This window comes from Triticum aestivum, chromosome 6B, assembly GCF_018294505.1.
Source record: "Triticum aestivum cultivar Chinese Spring chromosome 6B, IWGSC CS RefSeq v2.1, whole genome shotgun sequence".
NCBI classification, from domain to species: domain Eukaryota; kingdom Viridiplantae; phylum Streptophyta; class Magnoliopsida; order Poales; family Poaceae; genus Triticum; species Triticum aestivum.
This window is the reverse complement of record NC_057810.1, coordinates 960,490-973,201: the sequence shown is the minus strand read 5'-3', so window position 1 is coordinate 973,201 and position 12,712 is coordinate 960,490. Positions and strand designations below refer to the sequence as shown.

Sequence of the window (12,712 nt, the reverse complement as noted above, 5' to 3'; positions counted from 1 at the left end):
CGTCCCCATCTCCTCGCCGCCGCCGCCACCTCCTCCCCGCCTCCTCCCGATCCAGTCCTCCATCTCATTCCCCTCGTCCAAACCCACCAACGAGACGGCGCACCCACCCACCAACCAACGCGAGCTACTCTCACCCTCGTCTCTCCCTCTCCCCCGCACCACTCCTTGCTGCCGCTACCACCACCACCTACAGCGCCCAATCCCTCCTGAATCCAATGTCCTCCGGCGGCGCCAAGCACACCACGGTGACCCCATCCCTACGCTCCTTCCTCCCATCCATGGCAGCAAGCGAGCCAGCCAAATCAACCCCGTCCCTGAAAGCAGCGGCAGCACCACCCACCCATGGCCTCCCTGACGGCGAGATCTGGCCTCCGCTCCATGGCGACGCGCGCCAGGCCCCCCGCAACGGCCCCGGTCGGGTGCCGCATGTCCTCCTCCACCCATGACGACGCATGTCCGTACACCTCGCAAACCCTCCCTCCCTCTCTTCTATCCCCCTATTTGATCGGTCATTTGACGTGTATTTGGGATTTTTCTCGTTTGATTGATGATGACGCCTCGCAGATGAGACATCCAAGTGGGATAAGATCACCATCATAGAGGCCGTCACCTGCACCCTCCTGGCGGCCTGGAACCTCTCCAAGGGCCACCCCCACTTCAACGAGCCGCCGGTCCGATCTCGTGAATGTGCTATATTTTGGGTCGTGTGGTGGCCATGACCCGGGTCTGATTTGTTTCTCGTGATGCAGGCCTACCCCTACTTGCACATCCACAACTAGGAGTTCCCCTGGGGTATGAATTGTCTACCCCTTCCTTCCCGTGCCCATTTCAATGCCTACATCTGTAACTTCCTCCTTGATTCGACTATTTGATTGGATGCGATATGATTTGGGCAATATGTGTATGCTTTGGGTTTCACATTTCCTTCTAGGTATACAGGGTGCTTCATTTGTTAGTTGGATTCAGGTGTACACAAGTCACTGAAATACTGTATAATTTTAATGATTCAGTCCTTCTCCTTCACACGAGTCCTCTCCCCTACCGCCGTCCTTCTCCTTCACCTGGTGCTGCTAACCCTGCTGTTGCTCCTCTATTGCTGCACCTCCTGCTGCTTGCCTCTTCTTTGAATCCACTAAACCTGCTGCTGCACTTCTTCTGTGAACCTCTTTCTTGTTGCTCGCTGCTACTCCTCTCTCTATCCTCACGCTTGCTTCTTCTTCTCCTAACCTCGCTGCTGATCTTCTCTAAAGTCTGAACCCCCTACTGCTGCTGCTGCTCTCTCTCCCTATCTATTTCTCTCTCTCTTTCTCTGTAATTCAATAGAACAAGTACTGTATAACGATATGATATGTTCAGTTTTAGACTTGTGATGTGTCATTTTAAATTGCTGATCCGTGAACTGAATCATGGCATATGACTTCTGTTCTTATGTGTGGTAATTAGTTACACCTGTCACTTGTGTTCTGCACTTGTTGAATAAAGGATTTCAATTTGTAGTACTTGTGTTAGCTTTGTTCCTGTGGTATAAATGTTTTCAGCTTGTAGTACTTGTGTTAGCCGAGCATCATCACTGATCGGCTAGTCCCCGAGGAGAAACGACATCCGTTGTTTGTGGGCGATTCACTTTGCTATATTTACAGCCGATCACCTAGTTGCATTTATTTACTGTTGTTGATATGCCATCGTGATGACACATTCATTCATGTTGTATTGCTATTGATTTTGTCTCTCTCCTAACGGTATTTGGGCATCGTTATGCAGGAGCCATGGGTTTGACTTCGGCAAAGGGGATCGGCCTCACCATCTCCTTGTTTTGGCCTACTTGCGTTTCTACTCGGCGTCGTCGCAGAAAACAAAAAGGTTTGTGTTGTTTATCTGTTGTACTATATGAATCATGCACACTGATACACTATGAGGAGACGGTCCACTCTGAGGTTGGTTTTGTTTTGGATGAACCTGTATATATTTTGGGTACACACCACTGATTTGTATGGTGCACTGTGCAGCTGGAAATTTCCTTTTAAGCTGTGGTGTGTTTGTTCTTGAGAGCTAGTTATGGAAAATCCCCCTTGCTATATGCAATCCACTGGAAAAAATTCGAAATGGTTCGATATCCCACCGCACACTAGTTTGGCCTAGTGATATTGATGAACTATAGTGTTTCATTGTTGATTCGTATGGTGCATTGTGATGCTTGACATTTCGTTTTTAAAGCTACGGTGTGTTTGTTCATGAGAGTTCAATGTGTATGTTGTGTGCAGCCTTGTGAATGTGGTTATGCATGCCTTCTTTTAGCATGACATAAAATAAAATTCCATGAAAGCTTATTAATACATTAGTTGCTTGCTCCCAGTGTTTCCGTCTTGCAATTTATCCTGGTGTGCACAACACTCATGCGATATTTCTGGATAACAAAGTCGGATACCCCGGGATATTTGTATGATCGGATCTTGTTGGTTTCATCCATCTAATGATAATTTATGTATTTGGACAACCCATTTAGCTATAATTAGTTGATGCACCACATGTCATCTTGCAGTTGGTGCTAATTCTAGTTACTTTGTTACAAAGGTTTATTCTTTTAGTCCTTTATGTTTGTTTTCTTTCAACCTGAAGTTGGCTGATGCTCTATTTGTGCTTCTGGTTTGCCAAATCTCACATAGATGGGTCTCCCTAGTTTCATGACTTCTATTTAGAACTAAGTGCTCCATAAGTGTTGCTGAAAATGAAAATGTAGTTAATTATAGCACAATGAGAGTGCTCTCAAACATCAGAAGGGTTGCTACTGCATTTATGCTCCTGGCAGTGTCTTGCATTGACTGATGGTGTAGCCATATACCGCTGCCAGTACCTGATTGTTCTCATTCATTATTGTGCAGCAGCACATGCTTGTTCATACCCACTTTTTTCAATTAATGCCAACATGTACATATTTACACAGGAGAGATAGCTAGAATTTACGACTAACAAGTGACAATAAAAATGTGGTTGTTTTAACCTAGAGGTTAATAAAACACTTTGATAGTTCTGCCCTGAGCATTTTTGTCAGTTTGCAGTTACTTATGCTGAGATACTAGTCTCTTTCTCTGTCCAAAAAATGTGTTGTTTATTTCTTGTCCAGAGTATAATATTCCATGGCCAGATCAAGATGTTATTTCTAGTGCCAGCCTTCTGTTGTATTAAAGTAGTGTATATAGTAGGTGCACTTTGTCTTTAGAGATAGCAATCAGCAGTAATGTAGTCACTTCTGTTGCATACTTGCTCTAGCTGCAAGTACTTGGAAACTAATAATACGTATATTTTTGGATGAGGGATCACATATCTTGTGTGTTGCATGGATGCCACAATAAATCCATGTGTTATGTTTTATCATTATGCTGCATATGTTTCCAACTCCATTATTTCTGTTTTTCTTTTTCACCTTATCCAACATTGTAGATTCTTGTATTGATGCATGCCAGCTGTGAAAATATCTTGTATTAAGCTTTAGCTGGCTGTTAATTATGTTGTGTTAGCTGCGAACTAACAATGGCCTATGGAGGCTGGGTGTTTTTTTGGCGCAGGTGACTTGTACACGAAGCTGTATGATCAGCTGGATGGTCACGATCGGCGCAGGAGAGCCTGCACCTTGAAGTTGGTTTTTTTCCAGCCATACTATGGTATGAGCCTGGACCATGGTTGTGATGTGGTCCTGATGTATGAGCCTACTTTTCCTGTTTCTTGCTATTTTAGGATATCATGTTTGATTTCAATGTTGGGTCGACCGAGTTGTTGATTTTCTCGCCCTAGTCATACCATAATATGTTAGTGTTTATTCATGTATGCATCTCCATCTTGCAAGCCTACCATACATGATAGAAATTAGTACTTATTAACTGCTCATGTGCTTGTAGAGAAGGATACAATTATTATTTAACCAGTCCAGATTTTTTACATTTGATGTGCTTCCAAGGGACACAGATCTCTACTCTTCTATATAATCCACACTTTGTTCCGGAAGCAGTCAGTTGTAGCATGCTGTTGCATCACAACAAGGTGTCATGTATGATTATAGTTCTTTCGTGGAGATGTCCGGTACTTAATAAAATTGAAGTTCAAATATAACCTTTATGTTCTCTATAGTGTTTTACAATTGGTGCTATAAGTTTTCTGAATTTGAACATCTTAGTAGAACATCATCAGGTTAGAAGTTTTGCTATGCCATGCTTATTGTTTACTGATCCGAGGCATTTGGGCATTTATTTATAACTTTTATTCTCTTGAATGGATACATTTTATTGTCAATCATATAACTTCTAATTTATGTAGATCAGGATCTAAAGTTGTCGAGGTGGTTGTTGCTCTTACCAAAGATTAGAAGAAGCCTAGAGATGTGCACCATAGTTTTTGTTGATGTTGCCACAATGTTTCGGTGCCTCTGTATTTGTTTTTTATTGTATGTACACTTGTTGGATCATGCAAACATGTATGTGATGTTGTGAGTTTCATTGAGGATTTCTGGATTTGATCATTAATTGAGAAAATTATTGATTGTTTGCTGTTGAAATGTGTAAAATTAAAATATGTGAATGAAAAGGATTGATTATTCTATTGGGTTGAATAATATTTGGGCTCTAAAAAGGTTATGGCCCAAACAATATTGGGCTGGAATATTGTGCATTTACGAAAAACCGGTAACAAAATGCTTAATGAAATGGACTGTGAAATGGCCTAGGCCCAGAAAATAAGAAGGCTGAATTGTAGGGCTTGGCCCATATAGCTGACCAAAAGTAATAAGAAAAATATATATTAAAAGGCTAAATTAATGGGCTCGGCCCATCTAAAGCATCGAAATGGACCGAGCTGATTCTAAATAACGACCTTTTCAATTGGTCGTAATTTTGCCACCTCAGATTGCCACATCGGATCCGACGTGGCCTAGGCAGACAGCGAGTGACGAAAACAAAAGGTCATGAGTTCAACGACCTTCTATTTTGGTCGTAAACGTCTACAACCTTCTCACAGAGAAGGTCGTTAATTTCAGTTTACGACTGCGAGCTTTTGACCTTCTGTTTTTGGTCACAAAAAGGTCGCAAATGAAAAACAATGACCTTTCAGTGACCAATAGTCAAGGTCACAAGTTGACATATTTCTTGTGCTGAATGATTGATAGATCACACGATAATATTCATACATAATTCACAAAAAGATTCAGATATACACATGTTCAGTATGTTTATGCATCCAAATGATTGAGATCACAGCCAATATGATCCATGGACGAACTTTAATTACCTAGGGTACAGACTGGTAAATGGTGTTCAATCAGAGGTACTTCTTGCTAAAATAAGTTCTTTGTACGAGTAAACTTTCGAGTACATAAGAGGAAGCACAGACAATCTGAACTTTGCTTGTAGGTCTATCCTCAAATAGTGACCTCGTGCCGACGGAGGTTTGAGCAACTTGGCCACTACTTTCATCCAACTAGTTTACTGGCTCATCTTGGTCATGTATCTCGCCAGAATTCTACATTGCAGACGAGAAAGGAGGCGTTTGAGAAAATGAACCACCCAAATTTTTTGTGCAGTTCAACTGAAATGGAGCATCCTTGGCATGGAGACTGATTAAGTCCGAGATGAATATACGCGTCAACCAACTTGTCTGGAATCTTTAGACTCCATGCCATAGAGTTCTCTACCATATGTGCCGATAACCAAAAGGCACAAGTTGGGACCAAAGACTGGACTGCGTTTTTTTGGGCTATACACCAAGCAATATTTTTGGCGTTCACTCTCCTAATACTTGGAGTTTGACAATTGGTTGACGCTGGTTGATACTTGAATGAATATAGGCACTTCTTGTCAACATCGATGCTTGTCTGAGTGAACTTTGGAGTACATAGCAGAAGAATAAGTACCTGTCCATCTGATCATTTTGTGCAGTTCTACTGAAATCACCCGATGTAATGATTTGCCTGCGAGTTCAGGCTCCAAATTACTCCTTTATGAAATCGGCGCACAATACCAAATTACCAATACATATGACAGGCACAATAATCAGGATAAAGACCAGTACCAACCTGTGTGAGGTAGCATATCAATTACTATTTCCTTTGACTGGAAGCCGAGATAAGCCAAGCGACTGACAGCAAAGGAAGAAAGCAAGCGGAGATTAGCGACTAACAAGAAAGGACGGAAGCTGTCGAGGCAATGAAGCACCCAAAGTTTTTGTGCAGTTCCACCAAAATCGAGCATCCCTGTTGGCACATATATTGAGAGAGTGAGATTACTGTAATAGTGGGACTAGTTGATGAAACATACACTAACAAATAGAAGCACCCTCATTATCTTAATGGGTAAAGTTAGCAACATAGTAGTCTTGCTTAAAGAGAGGTATTAGTTTATTTAATCAGTGCCAACTAGCTCAACTCAACACTCAAAGCATTGCCATTTATCATAGGTTGCAAAACTTGAAAGTGCAAAGATAAAAGGAGTTTCTCATGACAGTAGCACGATACAAATAGAGATGACATCAAACTAATATGGATGAAGGCCTTAGGCCCGTACCAACTTGAGAAAAAAGCTTATTCATGTAGTCCCATAAGAGATGATAAAGCACTCACTGGAATCACACAATAGTATATATTTTTTTGCACTTCAAATGTATGGTTGAAATCACTCTTGTTTACCAGTGCTGAGAATATATTGAAAGATTATCAAGAACTTCTAGCAGAGTTAAAGCACTGGCTGGGATACAGTTCATTGTATTGTCTTGTGTAGTTCCACTTGTTGGAGAACGTTGCATAAAATAAAAGTTTTCCTACGTTCACCAAGATCAATCTAGGAGTTCATCCAGTAACGATAGAGAGGAGTGCATCTACATACCCTTGTAGATCGCGAGCGGAAGCGTTCAAGAGAACGAGGTTGAGGGAGTCGTACTCGTCATGATTCAAATCACCGGAGATCCTAGCGCCGAACGGACGGCACCTCCGTGTTCAACACACGTACGGTCAGCGTGACGTCTCCTCCTTCTTGATCCAGCAAGGGGGAAGGAGAGGTTAATGAAGATCCAGCAGCACGACAGCGTGGTGGTGGATGCAGCAGGGATCCGGCAGGGCTTCGCCAAGCGTCTGCGGGAGGGAGAGGTTTAGCAAGGGGGGAGGGAGGCGCCAGGTGCAAGGGTGCGGCTGCCCTCCCTCCCCCCTCTTTATATAGGGTCCCCAGGGGGGTGGCGCCGGCCCTGGAGATGGGATCTCCAGGGGGGCGGCGGCCAAGGGGGAGGCTTGCCCCCCAAGGCAAGTGGAGGCGCCCCCCCCTACCCTAGGGTTTCCAACCCATGGCATAGGGGGGGCCCAAGGGTGGGCGCACCAGCCCACCAAGGGCTGGTCCCCTCCCCACTTCAGCCCACGGGTCCCTCTGGGATAGGTGGCCCCACCCGGTGGATCCTCGGGACCCTTCCGGTGGTCCCGGTACAATACCGGTGACCCCCGAAACTTTCCCGATGGCCGAAACAGCACTTCCTATATATAATTCTTCACCTACGGACCATTCCGGAACTCCTCATAACGTCCAGGATCTCATCTGGGACTCCGAACAACTTTCGGGTTACTACATATTCATATCTCTACAGCCCTAGCGTCACCGAACCTTAAGTGTGTAGACCCTACGGGTTCGGGAGACATGCAGACATGACCGAGACGCCTCTTCGGTCAATAACCAACAGCGGGATCTGGATACCCATGTGGGCTCCCACATGCTCCTCGATGATCTCATCGGATGAACCACGATGTCGAGGATTCAATCAATCCCGTATACAATTCCCTTTGTCAATTGGCACGTTACTTGCCCGAGACTCGATCGTCGGTATCCCAATACCTCGTTTAGTCTCGTTACCGGCAAGTCACTTTACTCGTACCGTAATGCATGATCCCATGACCGGACACTTGGTCACATTGAACTCATTATGAGGATGCATTACCGAGTGGGCCCAGAGATACCTCTCCGTCATACGGAGTGACAAATCCCAGTCTCGATTCGTGCCAACCCAACAGACACTTTCGGAGATACCCGTAGTGCCCCTTTATAGCCACCCAGTTACGTTGTGACGTTTGGCACACCTAAAGCACTCCTACGGTATCCGGGAGTTGCACAATCTCATGGTCTAAGGAAATGATACTTGACATTTGGAAAAGCTCTAGCGAAACGAACTACATGATCTTTGTGCTATGATTAGGATTGGGTCTTGTCCATCACATCATTCTCCTAATGATGTGATCCCGTTATCAATGACATCCAATGTCCATAGTCAGGGAACCATGACTATCCGTTGATCAACGAGCTAGTCAAATAGAGGCTTACTAGGGACTTGTTGTGGTCTATGTATTCACACACGTATTACGATTTCCGGAGAATACGATTATAGCATGAACAATAGACAATTATCATGAATAAATAAATATAATAATAACCATTTTATTATTGCCTCTAGGGCATATTTCCAACACCTCTAAAATGTATGATTGGCACAACATGATCCCTGTTTTCACAAGTAGGAACAAGGTGAAACCTTCATTAGCTTAGTGAGAAAGGGTAGGAAGACATTAGCATATTACTCAAACAGTAGCATCAAATTCATGATGGACAATACGCAAAACATTGCCTCATTGAACAATGGCAATAAATTGACATGTAAAACAATAGCACTATTATGTCATGACACTAATAATATTCCCTCCTTGCTCCACCACATGATTCACCTCCATAGACAAACATTCACACGTACATGATTCAGCATATGGTCTACTAAAGATTTGTTTAACTCCAATAGGAAAATTAGGCAGCAATAAATTAGTGGTACTTAAGTGCTCCTAATTAATTAAGTGAGACAACATAAGTGGAAGGGCTCCCTGGAGGATCGTCTCACATGTAAGGTAGTCGTTGCCGGAGCCCTTGAATAGCCTCGACTGAGGCCTCTGGCTTCAGCAAGATCGCCTTGGCACTGTTTATTCTTCTTCTTCCTCTTCATGCTATGTTTCTCTTTCTCCTCACCAGTTGGTGAAACCAAGTACATGATTGGCCTTCTAATTCAGAATTGGTTTTGTCGGTGAGGGAGTACAAGTGTACTAGTAAAAAACAACATTATTTTCTCATGGCAGTCGGAAAATAGAGATGAACACATGCATTAAACATCATTCTTACCTCAGGGAAGGTTATGGCGCCAATATGGATGATGAGGATTGGAACACAGATCTCCCTTTGTGCAGTTCCACCAAAATGAACCAACTGTTCCATCTGACATTTCAGTTAAACAGCACAAAAGTCACTTCTTTTAAGAAGAGTTTTGTGCAGTGCACCAAAAGGTCACAACAGCAACCAGGTGAATTGAATATCCCTGTTTGCACAAAAAGGCACAGAGGAAACAGTCAGAGTCTCAAACAATTACAGGCAAAAACATTTTGCTAAACTTGTCAGAGTCTTAAACAATTACAGGCAAAAACAGTGGCATGCCTTCATTTTTACCAGGGACATTATATTAAGAACAGCTAAGGCTGCGTTCGGTTCACAGGTTTGGTGCAGGGTTTTCATAGGAACACAATTCCTACCGTATTCTTTCCCTTCCAACCGTTCGGAACACGGGAAAGGTGAATAGTGTTTCATAGGAAAGCTGGTCTGGTAGTACTGATTCCATCGTATTAGAAACATCCATGCGCTGCTCATTTTTTGGGCGGAAGCCCGAGGCAGGCGCTCGCTGCCATGCGTTAGACAGGTTGATGTCCTGCGTTTGCCGGAATAAAAAAATCAACCTATGTGTGGTACGTGAGGTGAGGACAAGAGTAGTCACTGTGCAGCTGAATAAACAAATAGCATCTCATACTGCCAAGCATGCTACTCTAAAAAACAAATGTGTACATTTCATAGTCCATCCAAACACATTTTCTTGAGAGTTTCCTCCGGTTCGCTATTCCATAGTTTTATACCTACATTCCTTTCCTATTCCCCTATTTTCATCAAGACCTATGTTTTCTGCCCCTTTATTCCGACCGGAGCCTAAATATTTGGTATAAGGGCATGGGATAGTGGGTGCACCAGCACTAGTAGAAAAGAGGGCTTTGGTCCAGGCCAGGTTAGCCCATTAGTCCCGGTTCAATCCAGAATCGGGAGTAATGGGGGCATTAGTCCCGGTTCGTGAGCCTAGGGGGCCGGCCGGGCCACGTGGGCCATTTGTCCCGGTTCGTCTAGACCTTTTAGTCCCGGTTGGTGCCACGAACCGGGACTAAAGGGTGCGATGCCCATTAGTACCGGTTCGTGGCACCAATCGGGACTAAAGGGTTAGACCTTTAGTCCCGGTTAGTGCCACGAACCGGTACTAATGGGGTTTGAGGCATTAGTACCGGTTCATGGCACGAACCGGTACTAAAGGTCCCATTTTCAAACTCTACCCCCCCCTTGTGGATCGCCTTTTCAGTTTTCAAAAAAATAAAAGAAAATGATGAAAATGTCAAAAAAAATAAAAGAAAATAAGTTTCCCATGTGATATGTGGTCTAGTTGTTGGGAAAATTTGCAAATGTGAATTTTGACTTTATTTGCAAAATCTCTTGTGTCGAATCAATAAATCTGAGTTGAATACTTTACCCTCGAAAGCTGTTGCGATCCCCTACACTTGTTTGTTATCAAGACTAATTTCTGGCGCCGTTGCCGGGGAGCATAGCTCTATTCTCTGAGTTATTTGGGATTAATATTTGTTGATCACTATGAGGAACTTCATAGACGAAAGAACCAAGATTTTACCCTCAACTACGAGGGGAGGTAAGGAACTGCCATCTAGCTCTGCACTAGATTCTCCTTCTGTTATTAGTAAGCTTGCGACACCTAAACCTGCGACTGCTAATTCTGATATGTCACATGTTATTGATGATGCCACTTCTGCTTTGCATGATACTTATGATGAAACTACTTTTGTGCGTGATACTACTTTGCCATTAGGTGAATTTCTTGATGAACAACTTGCTAGAGTTAGGGGGAATGAAATTATTGAAGATGCTATTATTGATGATAGTGATGATGAAAATTCTCCCAATGATTATGAATTGCCTGTTGTTCCTGAGGGTTATGTTATGAATGAAGAAGCTGCTAGAGCTATCTTTGCTTGCAATGATAGATATGATCTTAAGAAATTATTAGCTAAATGGAAGCAGCAGTCTCTTAATGCTAGAATGAAACCTGACCCTGCTTTTGCTACTTCACCTATCTGTGTTACTGATAAGGGTTATGAATTCTCTGTTGATCCTGAGATTATTACTTTAGTTGAATCTGATCCTTTTTATGGCCTTGAATCTGAAACTGTTGTGGCACATCTTACCAAGTTGAATGATATAGCTACCCTGTTTACTCATGATGATAAATCTCGCCATTATTATATCCTTAAGATATTTCCATTCTCATTAAAGGGTGATGCTAAGACTTGGTATAATTCTCTTGCTCTTGGTTGTGTGCGCAGTCCCTAGGATATGATTTATTACTTCACTACTAAATATTTCCCCGCTCATAAGAAACAAGCAGCCTTGCGGGAAATATATAATTTTGTGCAAATCAAAGAAGAGAGTCTCCCACAAGCTTCGGGGAGGCTTCTCCGGTTACTTAATGCTTTGCTTGATCATCCTCTCAAGAAAAATGAAATACTTGATATCTTTTATAATGGACTAACCAATGCTTCGAAGGACAACTTGGATAGTTGTGCTGGTTGTGTTTTCAAGGAAAGAACAGTCGACAAAGCTGAATTACTATTGAATAATATGTTGACTAATGAAAATAATTGGACTCAGCCAATTCCTGAGGCAATTCCTGAACCAATTGAGACAAATCCTGAGCCTGTTCCTAAACCCACTTCGAAGAAGAGAGGTGTTTTATTTCCCAGTCCTGAAGATATGCAAGTGGCAAAGAAATCAATGAAAGAAAAAGCTATTAAAGCTGAAGATGTTAATAATTTACTACCTATTGAAGAAATACATGGTCTTAATATACCGCTTGTTGAAGAACCGCATTGTCTTGATAACCCGACACAGGTAGTAAAGGTAAATTCTCTCTATAGATATGATAAAGTTGAAATCCCCTCTACTAAAATTCATAGCCCATGCTTAGATGAATGTGATGATTTTCTGGCTAGGCAAGAAAGTTTTAATGATGGTGTTAGTAGAGAGTTAAAGAATAATGCTTTCAAGATAGGACGCGTGAGCGATAATATGGCTAGAGTTAAAGGTGAACTTAAAATCATTAGCAAATATACTTCTATGGTTGCTACTCAAGCTGTGCAAGTACTTAAAGCTCAAAATGATTTGCTTGATCAATTAAATAATAAAAATTACTTTGCTGTTAGAGTGGCTACTAGAACTGGTAGAATGACTCAGGAACCTTTGTATCCTGAAGGCCACCCTAAGAGAATCGAGCAAGATTCTCAGAGAAACAATTTAGAGGCACCTAGTTCTTCCAAAAAGAAGAAAAAGAAAAATGATAGGACTTTGCATGCTTCTAGTGAACCTACTGTAGACACACCTGAGAATCCCAATGATATTTCTATCTCTGATGCTGAAACACAATCAGCTGATGAACATGAACCTAGTGATAATGTCAATGATAATGTTCATGTTGATGCTCAACCTAGTAAAAACAATTATGTAGAAATTGAACCTGCTGTTGATCTTGATAACCCACAATAAAAGAATCAATGTTATGATAT

The 12,712-nt window shown here is 42.5% G+C and overlaps 1 protein-coding gene across 1 annotated transcript; it reads left to right on the top strand.

Annotated features, from left to right (window-relative positions):
- Positions 1–342: 342 nt before the first annotated feature.
- LOC123133023 (cytochrome c oxidase subunit 6a, mitochondrial-like) lies at positions 343–779 on the top strand. The gene is made up of 3 exons (XM_044552568.1): positions 343–454; positions 565–671; positions 750–779. Exons 1-3 carry the CDS (start codon positions 343–345, stop codon positions 777–779), a joined length of 249 nt encoding a protein of 82 aa, XP_044408503.1.
- The last annotated feature ends 11,933 nt before the right edge of the window (positions 780–12,712 follow it).

Excerpts from the sequence above, each read along its gene's own strand:
- LOC123133023 (XM_044552568.1), top strand. The coding sequence starts at position 343 with ATGGCCTCCCTGACGGCGAGATCTGGCCTCCGCTCCATGGCGACGCGC. Across the intron at positions 455-564 it reads CTCCACCCATGACGACGCAT|ATGAGACATCCAAGTGGGAT; the intron begins GTCCGTACACCT and ends GACGCCTCGCAG. Across the intron at positions 672-749 it reads CCCACTTCAACGAGCCGCCG|GCCTACCCCTACTTGCACAT; the intron begins GTCCGATCTCGT and ends CTCGTGATGCAG.